An 18,340-nucleotide genomic window follows, 5' to 3' on the forward strand; every position below is an offset into this window, starting at 1 on the left:
AAATCTTTGTGGGGCAACACAAGACCACCTTGATAAAACTTCCAGAAAATGTATGTCGTTAATATCCAGACCAAGTTAAAATCCATGTCAGGTGTATCCAGGTGTATCCAAAACATAGTTACTGCTTAATTATACACCTTGTAGCCACTCATGTATTCTGGTGAGCGCTCAAGGGCCATCATGACTTTCTTGTATGGTTTAAATGATAAAGTGATTCATATCTAGAAAACATACAAATGGATAGTCCAGAAAGATTTGGTCTGACTGTCCAAGCTATGTACCGTAGTGCTCAGGAAGGCCCATATGGCAGAGCGCCGGCCTTCTTGTAACAGACCCCCATGTACTTTTTAAAACAATTTCACAATTTTTGTTCTTTTATTTGATCATTTAACATCTAACAATAAATAGCAAGTAAGCTTAAATATTTACATGGTTGTGCAGTGAGCACCAAATAAGTGAAATCTGAACAATTACAGAACTAAATAGATAGCACGTCTAAGAAAAAGAACTAACAATTGAGCATATAAATGTTATGAACAACAGGCTTTCGGGTATTTTATAGCATATATGATATGGCTTTTGATACAAGCTACAATATCAATAGATGAATGGTTCTTGTGCTTTATCAGGCAGTACAACTGCAAATAAAGCTACTGCTATAACTACTTTTTTAAGTAAAGATTCTTATTTGACTGATAAAAATGTTATTGAAAAACTGAATGTTAGTCATTATTCTTAGTGAATATCGGCATAGTATTACATAGCAAATTAGCACAAAAATGAAAGCAAAAAACTTAAAATAGTATCAGTAAGCAAGTAAAAGTAATACACAAAATGTAAAAAATATTTGTTCATTTATGGCATAATTAATATTTGTGAAATAAATTAGTTTTCGTAATGCTTTTCATCGATAATTTTCCAAAAAACTAATGTTTAAAATATGCAGTTAACTTCAAAAGCCTGAAGAGTCTAGTGGTAGCAAGTAATATTTTGCCTCCAAAACCAGATTAAATGCTGCAGAGGTAAAAAATTAAAGTTAACTTTTTCTTGCTTTTATAATTCCAAATATTATAGTTTTGTTAGTTAACCACATTTTTCAACATTACATGTAAGCACAGATGCCCCAACATTCCACTTATGCCTCAACATTCTGCTGTTAAAACAAGCTGTTTAAGGCAAAAATTGAATTGACCTCTGAAGCTTGACCTTTGAGGTAGGCAGACACATGTTGCACATAACCTTGTTCTTTGAGGTAGGGAGACTGCTTAGTGCGTTACATGTGACATATTGTCTTATGATAGTTTATGTTTGTGCCAAGTTACTTGAAATTGCATAAAAATATATATGACAAAGTTATGGCAAAGGCAGGATTTTAAAGCTGTTTTAGGGCCAAATTTTACATTTAACCTCTGTGTGTAACCTTGACCATTGAAATTATGAGACAGGTGTCACATGTTGTCTTATGATCACATTTGTTCAAAGTCTATTCAAAATCAATTTATATATCCCAAGGTTTCCCAAAACTTTTACTGAAAAAAATAAATTTTGCGTATATGCACAGTGGGGCCGCTATATGCCACCTTCTTCAAAGAGAGGTGAAGGGCATACAAATTCAAAATCTGTAAACAAGAACCTTTAAAGTGGGAATATGCTTTAAAATTACCAATAAGATTGCATAAAATTACAAATGACTTTTTTTGACAACTTATTTGTCTATTGTTTGAGTTTCTTGTCTTCCTTGTGAGTATTTCAATACAGCAATTTATTTTAAGACAGGCCCAGTAATTAATGATTGATTATATTTCTTCCTTCATCTTTGATAGATTTTTCAGTAGATAAACCATAACTTCATTTGCTTTCTGTGTCAAAACACTCAAATAACAACAATGGTTTATAACAAAATTATTTTCCTTCAGTCCCAAATGTTTAACAACAGCTGATGTCAATGATTGAATGTGTAAGTAGTAGTTTAAATCCTTACTCATGTACTTTTATCAAAACAGTTAGAATTGAACCAGATACAAGTTTTCAAATGATATTTTAATATATTATCTTGCCTATTAGGCAGACAAGATCAAGTGATTATTAATATTGAACCATATTCCCACTTTACTACATCCCAAACTAATCTAGAATTTTGCATTGCTTGATTTATGGACATAAAGGAATGAATTCAAATTTGAACAACTTAAAACAAATCTTAATTCCACATTATTACTAACAAAAATATGTCATGAAAATATAATACATTATTTGCATCAAATTAAATATCATAAGTGACTCTAATAAACTTATTATTGACTAACGGAAGGAACCTATCTGTAAGTTATACTTTCTAACTGCATTTGCGTGTATCTACCATAAAGGAAAGGTACAAATCACTGGTATGTCATTGTACAATAAACTTAACCTGGAATCTGTAAACTTTCATTGAATATAATATGTGTTAAAGATGTGAATGCTGTTTATTCTTAAAAAGTTTATGAAATGCAGCAAGTCATCAAATTGTGTGGCATGTTGTGGTTCTAAATCAGGTTTCAGAAAAGCAGTTTTAAAATATTTTTGATAATAAAAGTAACAAGGGACAAAATTGTCACAAAACCAGGTTTTCAGTTGCAAAAAAGTCTGATAAGGGGAGACAATTCAAAATGTGTATTGTTAACTTCCTTGTGAAAAATTGACCTTGATTTCAATTAGAAAACAAGGGCTGTTTGTAAAACATGCATGCCCCACATATGGGCTGTCATTTGTAGTGGAATCTATTGTGTGGATACCTTTTTTGTCTCTGTGACCTTGACCTTTTACCTAGTGACCTGAAAATCAATAGGGGTCATCTGCCAGTCATGATCAATGTACCTATGAAGTTTCATGATCCTAGGCCTTATTATTCTTTAGTTATCATCCGGAAACCATTTTACTGTTTCCAGTCACTGTGACCTTGACCTTTGACCTAGTGACCTGAAAATTGATGCAGGTCAACTGCAAGTCATGATCAATGTACCAATGAAGTTTCATGATCCTAGGCGTAAGCATTCTTGAGTTATCATCCGGAAACCATTTTACTATATCAAGTCACTGTGACCTTGACCTTTGACCTAGTGACCTTAAAATCAATAGGGATCATCTGCAAGTCATGATTAATGTACCTATGATGTTTCATGATCCTAGGCCTAAGCGTTCTTGAGTTATCATCCGGATACTATTTTACTATTTCAAGTCACTGTGACCTTGACCTTTGACCTAGTGACCCAAAAATCAATAGGGGTCATCTGCCAGTCATGATCAATGTACCTATAAAGTTTCATGATCCTAGGCCTAAGCGTTCTTGAGTTATCATCCTTTCATAGTTACATAGTTGTTTCAAAAACGATCTATTTTTAGTTGTGGCAACCTTGACCTTGGAGATATTGACGTAATTCTTTCGTGCGACACACCGTCCAATAATGGTGAACAAATGTGCCAAATGATTTTAAAATCTCACGATGAACGACAAAGTTATGGCCCGGACCAGCTCATTTATGGCCATTTTTGACCTTCAAACTCAAATTGTGACCTTGACCTTGGAGATATCTACGTAATTCTTTCGCGCGACACACCGTCTAATGATGGTGAACAAATGTGCCAAATGATTTTAAAATCTGACAATGAACGACAGAGTTATGGCCCAGACAAGCTTGTTCTGCCCGCCCGCCAGCTCGCCCGCCTGCCGGCAATCGCCAATCTAATAACCAGTTTTTTTCTTCAAAAAACCTGGTTAATAAAGCTGGAAAAATAAAACGGAAAAATAATTTATATTAAAGTTCACATTTCAGTTGCATATCTTTTAACACTGAATTATTTTGTTCACATGCATAAAATTGAACTGTATAATAGAATGCAAAATAATTGTTAATTTAAGGATAAACAACAAAAATGCTTAACATATTTATAACCAAACATTCAAGAACTTTTATCAACTGTAACTATATTTTACTCATAAGCAACTATATTTTTTATGTATTCAAGTTAAAGAAAAAGAGGTTTAAACAGATGCTTTTGACTGGAGATGCTGAACACAAAAGAAAAACACTTGCAATAGTGTACTAGTTTTAAAGTATTTTCAGACAACTATTTGTGCACCTTTCCCTTCCTAATACCCTAAAGCTAAAAAGCGCCTGGAAACAGCTTAACACTATATTTCCAAATCTATCCAATATCAAACTAAAATAACATGAACACATTTGAAGAGAATTCATTCTTACCAAAGTAAAAACAAAAACTGACGCACAATAACACAACTACCAGTACCAGTATATGATTGTCAGCAGATCTAACAGACATGCTGCTACCAGTATATGATTGTCAGCAGATCTAACAGACATGCTGCTGAGTACATGAATAACCCTTTCCCTTGCAGAAGCAAAGTGAAAATTGCTATTTGCAAGCAGCATAAAACAAGAACAGCCAGCAAGTAACTCGCATTCTGTTCAGGTTTTATGCTGTTTGCTGCTCATCAGTATCAAAGGGTTGGAAATAAAGCCTGTAAAATTTGAATCTAGTAAGAACAGTCTTTAATAAAATATAACTTTGTAAGGGACTACAAATATGTATCTAAGTAGGAAAGGGATAAACACACCTGACAGTGAGGTTTCCCTTGCATAGTGGAAGTCTACCTAGTGATCCAAATACATTGCATTGGTTCTTCGCAAGAAACAGTCAAGTGTCGCAATTAATCAAAGGGTTTTCATGCAATCAAGCTTTAATAGGTATAAACTTAAAATTAGAATACCCTTTTACAAAGCTTCCAAAACAGTTTTAGGTCGCATATTAAATATAACACCGAAATGTAGGCATGAATATTTGCAAATGAATCATTAAAATATAGTTTCCATGCTGAAATCAATCAAAACAAGTACACAGACAACACTGTACATCTTAGCATTTGCAAGCAAATTTATCACATAAATGCATCTAATGAGTAATATATTGTGAAGGCTTACAATGTGCATAATTCCATTGTATTCCAATCCTAAGGAATAAACACCCAATCAGATAAATTTTGGTATAGTCGACAATGTTCAAATACACCTAGCTCGGACAGAGCAGAGACATCATTTTGTTTTATGCATGATATCATTTGAGTTAGTTTAATCATTATTATTATTTAATTCATATTTATGTTATTTTGCTTACTTTTGACTTGCAGACAGAAAAATGCAAAAATGATGGGAAATATAAAATACCAGGCAAGAATTAAATCCAGATAAGTTTATTTGTTCAACACGAAAACTCAAACAACTTGCCATGGCTATTGGTCAAGGTTTCCTAAGCCTTGCTTAATATACTTAAATGTATTCAAAACTTGCCTAGTTTTTTCTACTTTCTTAACCAATAATATGCTGGTATATGTGGAAAAAGCTTCATCAAACGCTCAATAAAGAAAGTACAAATTTTTATAGCAATGGCAAGAAAGCAATAAAATATTACTACTATGGTATTTATCAATATTATCAACAATAAATTGAATAAATTTCTCATCTGCAAAACAATATATGGAAATAACATCATGATGGTACTTTGTAGTTTTTGTAGAATATATGATAGCTTTGTTTTATGAAATCAATGAACACTTTATTACATAATTATATTAGAATTCTGGTGTTCCACATGGATTAAATGACTTCAGGTGATAAAAAGTTATTATTCTTTATATAATTTAATACAAATAATCAAATTTGTTTGAGAATGCATGCAAGAACATGTAAATTCTGAAATCACAGACTCTAAATCACAGGTGCAAGTTGTGCACTTTGCAAACACATACATGTATTCGCACAGCAAAAATAAATTTGTCCTATAACCTATTTATATAACATGTTTATTGGTGGATTGATGTGTAATTTTTTTTAAAATCACTGTTAAAGACTATTCAGTGCTAGTTGTCTGGAATGCCATTCATATTGTACTTTTTTTACAATGAGTGTGACCTTGACTCTTGAACTTGGGACACACCTTAACTGCTTCATGCCCAGGTTGAACATGAGGGGCATGCTACATAAAATGCTGTCTGAATGGTTAAGTTATAGTCAGTAAAAGCTCCAGCAGGCAAATAGCATTAAACATTCAAATTAGCTGAGCTTTGGGCCCAGGTTCTCCGTTCAATAGGTTTTTCCCAAATGGCGACATTCATGAGAAGGAATTTAAAAACATATTATTTTGTATTTGTCTGATGAATTATGAAGTTAAAGTCTGCCCAACCTATATGGTGCCCATATTTTAACACATATATTTAAGCTCAACCTTTGACTTAGGGATACAGGTCTTGCGCAGGACATGCTCGCTCCACATTTAGTACATTTATAACATGGTAAAGTTGCCTAATGGATTACAAAGTTATTGTTTAGACATGCTGCATCATGTCTTTATTTAAACTTTAAGTTTTAACTTCATGTAAAATTAAAGGATGAGGTTGGAGGCCAAACCAGCTGTTAACAAAGTGACCTTTGATCTATGGACAAACAACACATGTTTTTACATGGTGAATACATGTATTTGTGAAAAGTCAATTTAAAATTGCCTGATGAAAGATGAAGTTACAGTCTGCACCAACTTTATTATGCCTGCCACAAACTGACCTTTGACCTCTTCTTAGACATTTGAGTTAGAAATATGGGTCCAACACATGATAAACAGACTCTATATTTTGAATTATTGGGAAGTTATTTTACAATTTCATGATGAATTATGAATTAATATTCTGAACAAGCTCAGTCAGTCTAAAATACACACTAATGCATGCTTGCACATACACTTAACAATTGTGACAACCATATTAAGCTGACCCTATGCAGTCTTGACATTAAAACCGGCATTACGTCATTTTATGAATGTTCTACTGGTATTGTTCAAGACATCTGAAGCTGCTAAGAGAGGTCTGTCAAAACTCCACTGTAAAACATCACCGACTTGTTATACAAGTATATATACAAATACATGAACCAGATAAAAAATGTTCAATACTGACTTCATAACAAACATGTTCCTTTCAAACCAGTAGTAACACTTAGGGTGTCACTTGTTTCTCAAGCCCAAATTATAAACAAGAAATAATGAATTTCAAAATATGAATTACTCTGAGTTTTTGAAACAATGTTCCCCCAACATTTCACTGGCAAAAAGGTCATAAACATGTTACAGCTTCATTTTAAGCCTTATAAAGCTTAAAAAGCTACAAACACATTCAATGAATGTGGAAGTTCTATCACAGAAAAATAATGTACTGTTATGGTGTTTCACCCCACTTTATCAAGAAGGTCTGGTGGAATGTGCCGGGTTGGGTCGAAATTTCCGGAAAGTTCAATGGCGACGCCCAATAATTGCCGGCGACGCGCAGGGGCAGAGCCAGAGAAAATGTCAGCCTTGTTCGGTCTACCACTGTCTGTGTACCTGCAACAGAATGTGTGCAAAGACATTATGTTAATTGTAGATAATTGAAAGGTAATTGTATACCATATATTTTATGGTCATTAGGTTTTTGTTATGTTTTGTTTGTTTTGTTTTGACTATCAAGCAGACATCAATTGTGATGTATTATTATTAAGAAAATTGTTTTAAACGTGTATAACCAAAATATTTGTTTGCTTAAGGACGCATTACTAGAAATATGTCCTTTACACTGATGCCCCCACCTATGCAGCTTTGTCTATTATATAACATGACCTTCAAGACTCCAACCACCCCCTATGCAATCCCATAAACTAGGTCATCAAATGAAATATCTTTGTTTTGTAAGTTTCATGTAATAAATTATTTCTGGACAATAAGCTATATTGAAGTTTTAATATGTTGCCACTGCCATCTCAATATACATAACATTTGTGCCAAGATACCTTAAATTCCTTCCATGCTTAAAGGAAAAGATTTATGCCTATACAATTATATATATTTGACTTTTACCCTTTAAGTGTGACCTTATGCGCAGGGATCTGGTTCTTGTGCTTCAACATGCTGTCTCACAATGTTAATCATTGTAGCCAAGTTATTTAACCCTTTGCATGCTGGGAAATTTGTCGTCTGCTAAAATGTTGTCTGCTGAATTTTCTAAAATTAGCATTTTCTTCATTTTTTTTTCTGAATACTATCAGAATAGCAAACAGTTTGGATTCTGATGAGATGCCACGTTCTGTGGCATTTCATCTGGATCCAAACTGTTTGCAAAGGCCTTCAAAATTCGGTTCCAGCACTGAGAGATTAAAGATTTTTTCAACACTGTATAAAGTAATTGTCCAGACAAGAATCCAAACATGTACACATATGTTTTAATGTATACACATACAAATGTCTGCATCTACAAACCTAGTTAGCGGTATATGCCTGCCCAGCATGCATATTGAGGGCACAAAAAGAGCACATACTAAAGGCCATCTTTATTATGTTAACAGAAGAAAATTGTGTAGTTTGTTTAAAAATTAAAACTTCAGAAACAAAACAACACAAAAATAACTTGTAAAACAAGCAATTATTTTCAAAAAGTACCAGATAAAAAACATTTATACAAAACATCATAATGAAACATCAATATGCAATTTCATAAAATGCATCCTGATTCCTGAGTACATTTCCCTAAACAGTAAACAACTTTGTCTGCTTAAAAAATGTGTTATACAGTTACAATGTTCGTGCATCATTTACTTTTCAACACTATTGAATAAGACATGAGCAGACACATTTCACATTTGCTGATAGTTCTTACAGAAACATACTCAATTCTCAGCTAAAAGTATTCAATGTGCATGCATGAACACAAGAACAAACAACAATAACAAGATCACAACAAAAAAATGTTGACAATGCACAAAAATATCACTGTGTACATCATGAAATATGGTAATAAAATAAAAAAAAATCTTTTGCTGAATATTCTTTCAGATTGATCAGTACCAGTGTAACGTATCTTTTCTGTACATTTTTAACAGATTCAAGAACACAATTTTCTTAATCATTTAAGGCCACAACAATTGATCAGCTGTTTGACAGATTTTTGCCAAAAAATGTAACTAGCGAGTGCAAAAAAAACAATGTGTGTATATGCTGCCAGTGGAAATGTAAGTCTTTTAATAAGTATAATCCCAAAAGTAGTTTATCAAGGTAAAAATGAGGCTGTGTTCGAAAAAACTAGAGGGAAATAAAATTGTTGTTTTAAATAGGACCTGACAGCATAATGCTTAAATTTTGTACCATTTACTGTTGAACAAATATGAATATTTTTCTTTTAACTCGTTTGTTGCAGGACTATTGGACTCTGCAGGTGCAATATAAAAATAAAAATATTTGTATTCCAGTTCATAATATATAGGTGCCGCAAATCCGACAAACATCCAATCATTTTGTTGTGGCCTTACAGACATTTATAACATTTATACATTTTCTTGGGAGGCTGAAATCAAAGTCTTCACCAAAATTGGCAGATTCAGATTGTTGCCATCTCTAGAAATAAAATGTATGCAAATATGTTAAACAAGGCTTGTGACAGGATGTGGCATATGCCCCAAAGGTTTATGCTTAAAAGGGATGGCACTACATTTATTGACAATGTACAGTTTACTTCCAGATCTGTTTTTATTTTTTTTTATTTGATATCCGATATTCAGCTATATTCCCAATCACAAAAGTAAAAAAATAAAGAATTTGGTACAATATTCTTATTCAAAAATTTCTATTACAGTTTTGGCCATGCCATATTTATCCTAAAATTGTGTGGTTATGATATTCTTAATTTCTTACCAGTATTTAAATAGTTTTATAAGACAGTTTTGACTTATAAAATGTTGGGCCTAACGGCACTACTTGCGATGCAAGTCCATGCAATGACAGGTTTCCGATAAGTTACCAGATTCATTCTGTTAAGTGACATAATAAACCAACCAAACATTGTTAATGACAACCAGGTGAACAAAATTAGTTGGTTAGGTAAATATTAATGGGGCAGAAATGGGGCTTGGTTATAGTCCAAAAACCACTGAAAGCAACACATTATTAAAGAGCAACATAGGTTATACGTGACTGTATGCACAGGGCATTCAAACCCAACAATAATATGACTTAAATACAAAAGCACATAGAAAATATTGAGTAATATTGGTGTCATAGTAGAGATCTGTAGTACAGATAAAACAGTGTACAATCGTCATGGTTACCTATAGTCACTTGAACTCTCCCAAAACAATCGTACTGGAAACAAAGGCACAGACATGTGGTTACTATGAAAATGGTAGCATTGTAAGTATGCCAAGTTTGGTTCCCTGGAAAAATAGCTGCTACAAAAACTCAAGGAAAACATATGTGTCTTGTTCTGAGAAAATTGGGCTTAATGCATGTGCGTAAAGTGTCGGCCCAGATTTTCGCCTGTGCAGTCCGCACAGGCTAATCAGGGACGACACTTTCCGCTTTTATGGTATTTTTAGTTTCAAGGAAGTCCCCGAAAATCAAGTTAAGGCGGAAAGTGTTGTCCCTGATTAGCCTGTGCGGACTGCACAGGCTAATCTGGGATGACACTTTACGCACATGCATTAAGCCCAGTTTTCTCAGAACGCAGCTAATATCATAAGCATTATACTGTAGTGCATTGGTACTTGCATGAAAAAAACACAAATATTCCATCATCACTTTAAAGACTTAATACAGGCAATTTTGACTACTGAAAACATTTATTATGATTATTATTAATTTTTCAATCTTTCTTTCTTTAACAAAATAACAAAAAAAAGAGTACAGTATAATTAACAAAACAGATGTAATTTATTTGGTTTTATATTTTCAAAACCATGGGTCCTGTACACTTTAAAAAAAACACTTACGAGCACACTTAAGGGTAAACTAATGACGTGGTCAAGGCGTCTCAATACTTTCACTAAAATAAATGCAGCAGCAAGCAAAAATGGGTCTTATGCCATCTGCACAGGCTAATCAGGAGCTACCCTGTCCATTAATGAGACCACTCAGCCTTGCTTGACTTTATAGAGGACAGGGCAGGAATGTGCAGCTGGTCTGAATAAGCTACCATGACCGCGTAATGGCAAAAGACCCATTTTCACATTATGTGTCTCATTTGCAATAACCAAAAGATTTGGAAAATATTATCAGCTAGGGCTTGGTGGGAATAGCCTCTTTTGAAAGAAATAATGGGTTTAAGTGAATATTCAAACATGTTTATGCCTACTTGTATAACGGGTTGTGGGAAGTTTGTTTAATATTTATTTAAGAGCTTTGCATGCATTTAAGCACTCAAGGGTAGGTAATTCAGCATGCATCTACTACCATGATTAATCCACGGAATAGCGTGGGGAATAGCGCGGAGAGGACACAAATAAACATGGATACGGGTTTAAGTCCCTGACAGGTAATGTCCAACTGCAATGAAAATAATGTTACAAATACAAGTCGTCTTCTTAAAGGTCTTAATGGTAAGTAATTTGTTGCATAAGTACCATTTCAGTCTTTAGACTAAGTCTGTTTGCATTGATGCTGTTAACCCTTTGCATGCTGGTAAATTTGTCATCTGCTTAAATGTTGTCTGCTGAATTTATAAAATTAGCATTTTCTTTGATTTTTTTCAAAGAATACTATCAGAATAGCAAACAGTTTGGATCCTGATGAGACACTGCGTTCTGAAGCGTCTCATCTAGATCCAAACTGTTTGCAAAGGCCTTCAAAATTCGGTTCCAGCACTGAAAGAGTTAAGTACCTTGAGCCAGACACAGGCAACACAACGCTCTAAATTGGTATGATCAACTTCAACCAAAGAATTGTAAGTATACTGAATTTGCTAATAATTAGAAACCTTATGACCTAAAGTTGTTTTGTTGCTGGATCAATTTTGATTAAGAAATAATTGCTTTACTCATAACTTTATTGTAAATAACTTGTTCTAAGTGGTTGATGTAAGGACAATATGTTACATCCAAAGGAATATATCATTATATAATGCTATTGCTTATCAAAATTTGTCTCAATAGTGTTGAATGAAATAGTTATATTTTGGCTAAAAAGTCTGATGTCAAACCACTTTGAATGTGCAACCAACAGCACCCAAAGCTATTTTAACACTAACAAGAAATATCTTTAAAAAAAGATATACGGCGTTGATTGGAGTTTGTGAAAGGTAAAGAGTTCAATGAATGAGATCAAAGATAGGGAATGTCTTTTTCTGTGCAGTTCTTAGCTGCATCACACGCAGTACAGGATGTTACGCGGAGTTTTCGCGGCTTATTTTACATTATTACATATTGCTGATCATAAACCTATAGATACAAAAGAGAAAACCAAAAGAAGAATGGAAGTGAAATTAAAACATATGAGTCAACCGGCCACATGCCAAGTATCTGTACATATTTTAAATATTTATACGCGCGTGCTTCGAACAAACCTGTTTTAGTGGTTTGTCGGGCATTGCTTTTTGATTCGATTATTAACAGTATCGAGAATCATCGCGCTCATGCTTAATACGTCAGTCAATATGGTGGAATAATTCTTGTTAAATTAATCAAAAATAATATTTATCATGGTATTGTTGAAAACACATTAAGAATCTATTATTGCATACCATAATTATATCGATGAATATCTTCATTTGACATATTTCTGGTCTAAAGAAAATTCCAGTTCACCTAGTTAACCCAATAGCGTCTATATTATATAACGATTATTTTACTGGCCGCGAACTGACCCTTATACCTTGCGGGTTGGAATGCAATGCATTAAAGTGAGGCCACGCTTCCTCTGCTGGAACGTTGGCTTGTTTAAAACTTTATACTTTCACATGTTTAATGTTCAATTTCGAAAACAATTTAAAATGGTTTGGCAAAAACGAATATCAGAATAGGGAAAAACGATACTTTTATGAACTTAAATATACTAGTACACAGACAGGAATATGGAAGTAATTACTAAATATGAAAACATAGCCTTTAAGTACAAACGCTCTGGCGCTGGCAATCCTCTGAAAATAAAAGGTGCACGCACAAACTGAATTGATGTCAAGGGTTGAGTGTAAAACTGTTCTATCTATCAAGCCTTTTCATTAGAGATAAAATTGTTTCATGCTGAACACGCAGTAAAACAGTGTAACAAAGACGCGGTCATGTTTCCAATGTTCTGGTGGTATGCTCAAATCAGCCAATGGAATAAACGAAGTGTATTAATTCGTGTCTAACCGCGGGAAATTTTATTTGAATTTTATTGGACACTTACAAAGGTCTGGTAAGGTCAAAAGTGACGTTAAACAGCTATGCCGAAAAAAAACAGGCCAATGCCCCCCCCCCCCTCCCCCTCAACAAAGGGTACTTGTGTGGAAACCTGGAAGATGTAGACTGGTCTCTACTTTTAAGAAAAGGTATAGACTTGGTAAGGCCAGACAATCAAACCTGTGTTTGTAGTAACAAACTTGGCACTAATAATACTAGTACAATATTAAAATTACAACAACAGCACTCCTTAGACAGCACCCTCAACTATTCTTTGGCTTTGAGAGTATAATGTTATTTTATGTAAGTCGCCTAATATAACGACTACAAAGACATATCTCAAGTACTAGTTAAATAGTATGTGCTAACTTAAAGCTGAAAATCTGTAAATTAAAACAAATGTCATAAATAAACAAAATGTGGCCATGATAGAAAAAAAGATTTTTTTTATTTTTACCAATGAATTTAGTTAAATTCAATTAACCTTGAAAGCAAGATCTACATCTAAGCAACCCATAAATAAATTTACAGCACAAATCAAAATTAAAGGAATTGAGCTCTATCCATTTTTCAATTTTAAGTAACAGTGACCTTGACCCAAATGGCCCCAAATGCAATCCCACCATTGGTGAGCATGAAAGTTAACACAAACAAAATTAAAGTACAAGACCTCCATTAACATTAAAGTTATTCATCAGAAACTCTTTTATAATTAAAGTTTAAAAAGAGCACTGCATAATGAGTGCCACGCTCGGCTGTGAAAGCTTGTCAGAATTTTTTATATTTTTTTAATATTTTTTTTAGAGGTCACAGTGACCTTGACCTTTGACCTAGTGACCAAAAATGGGTGTGGCGTGTAGAACTCATCAAGGTGCATCTACATATGAAGTTTCACAGTGACCTAGAACTTTGACCTAGTGACCCATTATAAAGTTATTCATCAGAAACTCTTTTATAATTTAAGTTTAACAAGAGCACCGCATAACGGGTGCCACGCTCGGCTGCGAAAGCTTGTCAGAAATTTGTTAATTTTTAAAAAAAAATTAAGAGGTCACAGTGACCTTGACCTTTGACCTAGTGACCCAAAATGGGTGTGGCGTGTAGAACTCATCAAGGTGCATCTACATATGAAGTTTCAAAGTTGTATGAGGAAGCATTGTGATGTTAGAGGCAAAGTTAAAGTTTAATATTAGAGGTCACAGTGACCTTGACCTTTGACATAGTGACCCAAAAATGGGTGTGGCGTGTAGAACTCATCAAGGTGCATGTACATATGAAGTTTCAAAGTTGTAGGTGGAAGCACTTTAATTTTAGAGCCAAACTAAAGGTTTTAGCATGATGCCCGGACGGGGGACGACGAAGAGGCTATGACAATACCTAGGAGTTTTCTCTGAAAACAGCCGAGCTAAAAAAGGGGCATAATGCAGCTTAATTACAGGTCAGAGTTATGGAACTTGACCAGTGACCACATGCAATGAACCCAAGATCATGTGTGAAGCTTTTAATTTAATACCCTGTAGAAACAGTGATATAGAGCTGCATATTTACCTTTACCAAAGTTTTAAATGCAAAAAAGGGGGTATTTTTCTGCTCTTTTACGGCTCAGAGTTCAATTGAATACCTGTAGTAAAAACATTGATAAGGTGATGTTACATGTAAACCTTAAACAAAGTTGTGAGTACAAAATAGGGCATAATACTGCTAAATTGGAGGTCAGAGTTATGGAACTTGGTCAGTGACCTCACAAAAACACTTTGGTCAGTAGTAGAGCTGGGACTATTTGGTATATAATCAAGCTAAAAATGCAGACTTTATAGCACGCAGACAAGGTACACTCAAAATGCATAATAGAACTCGTAATTAAACTGTCACTGTTGTGCCTGAAATACCCCCTGCATGCCACTTTGTCAGTGGGCATTTGCACATAAGTTTTTGGAACTATTTTCTGAACAATGCAAGCTTCCTACCTAAAAATTCTTGATTTTACAAAATCTGTAAACAATTTGAAAGAATCATAACTTTTGTAATTTTAACAAAGGATTAAAAACATGCACAACTTCTAATCATGAGGAAAAAACTTCTAATCATGAGGAAAATTGCCAGCAATTTTGAAAGTTGTATGTTGAAAGGTGGAAAATGCCTCCCAACATGTTTTGGTCTACTAACAGACACGCAAACAGATGTCAATGGCAATATCAGTATACCCCCTTTACTGTGTACTGGGGTAATAATAAGCTTCACATGCATGCCATCTATGATTTAACCCTTTCCAACTCAGAAGAAAATGGCTATATGCAAACAGCATAAAACCAGAACAGCCTGCGAGTAACTCGCAGTCTGTTCAGGTTTATGCTGTTTGCTGCTCATCAGTATCTAAGAGTTGGAAATAAAGCCTTAAAAACTTGAATTTAGTAAGAAATGCATGAAATTATGTATCTAAGTAGTAAAGAGTTATAATCTAGACCAGATTACTTCACCTACAGGTACACTGTTACCATAATGTGTTCCTCTATATAGGACTATATATGCTAAATAAAATGTTAGATGACTAAAAAAAATAATCAGTTTTAAATGAATTAATATAGCTTGCTGGATCAGGAAATAAAATAAAATGACTTTCACAGGTTAAAGTAAAAACTGTAGAAGATAAGCTAGTTACGTACTTGGATCTTAAGAGGCCGCTCCTTGCCTTGACCGGTGCTGCGCGCTGGAAACCCGACTCGGCAAGGGTGGACGTTCGGGCCAACAGTTCGTCAAACTGTTTTCTCGGAAGGCCTAAAAAAACACAAGGCATCATTAAATTAGTATGTGTGTTCCTAAATAATCTTCATGTCCGTGATTAGGCAGTCCCTATGTTTCTTTCCCCTTATTGTTGTTTTTAATCTTAATGAAAATAAAAATATGGAAGGTTGAATGTGAAACTGATTCGTTCACATCAAACTTAAGACTTTTCAATACAAATGTTTCTTTAGCAACTGTAGTCAGTCGAGTTTAATTCTGCTGTTCATTGCTTGTGAAGAGGAAAGAAACACTGAGTAAATAATTCCCTAGAAGGGCAACATTATAGTTTTATTTAGTATTCATTAGTAACTCTGGGTGCTGATAAAACACTATGTTCATTGTTGTCTAAACTGCTACACCAGATTATTAGAAATAAAGTTGTTTAACAGAAGAATGTTATTGTTTGATTAAATCTTTAACAAGAGTTGTAAACAGATATTGAGATTTTTCATATAACATCATTATAAACTACACTGATTTTACAGGCGTTTTAAGAAAATAAAAAGATACAACTATTCTTACAAATAATAAATATCTAAAAGCTAAAATAATACATTAAATATGTTGGACTAGCTGTTCTATAAATAAATACTGTTATATCTATTGGGTATTATCTATACTTAAATGTTGGTGCATAAATACAACAATGTAACACAAAATAGGGCTTCTTAACTCGTACATTAACAAAATCAACATGTATCAACATACACAGTCAGTGTTATTACAAAATATATACAACCATTTAATATACCAATTAGTAAGTGATATTTTAGCCTGACTTTGCAACATGCTCTATCTGTTAAATGGTAAATGGGCTCACGGTAATGCATGTGCATAAAGTATTGTCTCAGATTAACTTGTTCAATCTGAAGTTTGAACAAACTCAAAGATTAATAATGATCACAGACTGCCACTCATAATCAAATTGTATTATATACCTGCTTTATGTTACCAAAAAATACAAGTTGCATTAATCGGTTAAATACAACTACACAGAAATAATTCCCGTATTATGCTACTCGCTAGATTTCCTATTCCTTATAACCATACTAGCCGGACTACTTTTAATGATGTCACTTTGAATGCAGAAAATTATAAGAGCATTCTTGGTTAATTATGAACGCTTAAACTCATTTTTTTTAACTTAAATGATTCAAAGTTGTACATAATAAAAGGAATATTATGCAAGTCAATTGTTCCATGTGTTTGCATCAGTCTCGTGGCTTGCGCTATTTCGTATCACACTCGAGGCTCCGCCTCTTGTGAGATACGTCATCACACAAAGCCACTCATCTGATACAAACACATGGAACATGAAGTGTATTGGTAAGTCACATGAATACATCTAAACTTAAAATGAAAACCAACAGCAACATATTTCTCTGCCACACTAATTAAAAGGAACTATAAGGTAGTAAATCACACACAAAAATCTCAACCAGCAAGACTATGTTACTGTACACATCTTTAAACTTATAACTGGCTTCAAACTTCAACCCTGCACATCCTGCAACAGGTATTAGGCCTTTATCTGGCTTGAAATGTCTTGTTGTCTAAATACTTGAGTATTTACCTTCATATTCTATTTCTAAAACTTAAAACAAAAAAAAACACTGCAACATTATCAACAGATATTAAAACTGAAACAAAATAATGCACAGGACTACAATACCATTTAAGCATCGCTCTGAATATACAGGGCTTAAAGCAGGTGTGTAAAGTGTTTTACCCGATTAGCCTGTTCAGTCCTCACAGGCTAATCAGGGAAGTCACTTTCTTATTTTAATGTTTTTTTCTTTTAAAAGAAGTGTTTTGGTGAAAAGTGTTGTCAGAGATTAGCCTGTGCTTACGCTCAGGCATTAAGCCCAGTTTTCCTAGAGAGTGGTTCATTAATTGAAGGTGAAATGTTTTCATCATTTTGAATAAAAAAACAACAACAACATGCAATTGCTATACATTTATAAAAATTGCAATAACGAACAAACATTTTCATAGGGTAGGTACACTTATTTTGGATACCATGGAACAAACTGCTGACAGTTTCTAGGCATACATGCATCTTTCATTCATCTATTGTATCTTCTACAAATTCAATGTCAAATGAAACAAGATGTGTTTGTGAAACACAATGTCCCCCTATATGACGTTTGACCTTGTAGGATGACCTTGACCCTTCACCACTCAAAATGTGCAGCTCCATGAGATACACATGCATTTCAAATATAAAATTGCTAGCTTCAATATTGCAGAAGTGACATTACATGAGCAATTTTGACCCATATATTTGACCTTGAAGGATGACCTTGACCTTCACCTTTCACCACTAAAAATGTGCAGCT

At 33.9% G+C, this 18,340-nt stretch overlaps 1 protein-coding gene across 4 annotated transcripts in view; it reads right to left on the reverse strand.

Annotated features, from left to right (window-relative positions):
* Positions 1–356: 356 nt before the first annotated feature.
* LOC127861374 (protein phosphatase 1 regulatory subunit 42-like) overlaps positions 357–18,340 on the reverse strand; it is a 40,531-nt gene continuing 22,547 nt past the window's right edge. Inside the window, exons 8-10 of one of the 4 annotated variants that reach the window (XM_052399775.1) lie at positions 15,884–15,995; positions 9,402–9,465; positions 7,275–7,425 (exon numbers count right to left, since the gene is read on the reverse strand). In XM_052399775.1, the coding sequence (XP_052255735.1) occupies positions 7,408–7,425; positions 9,402–9,465; positions 15,884–15,995 (194 nt within the window). In that variant the 3' untranslated portion in view covers positions 7,275–7,407. Of the gene's footprint in view, positions 7,426–9,401; positions 9,466–10,175; positions 10,210–11,295; positions 11,389–15,883; positions 15,996–18,340 lie in introns of all 4 variants that reach the window. The other 3 variants (XM_052399776.1, XM_052399774.1, XM_052399773.1) reach the window with 3 other exon arrangements.

Source organism: Dreissena polymorpha, chromosome 16 (genome assembly GCF_020536995.1).
Source record: "Dreissena polymorpha isolate Duluth1 chromosome 16, UMN_Dpol_1.0, whole genome shotgun sequence".
Lineage (NCBI taxonomy): Eukaryota > Metazoa > Mollusca > Bivalvia > Myida > Dreissenidae > Dreissena > Dreissena polymorpha.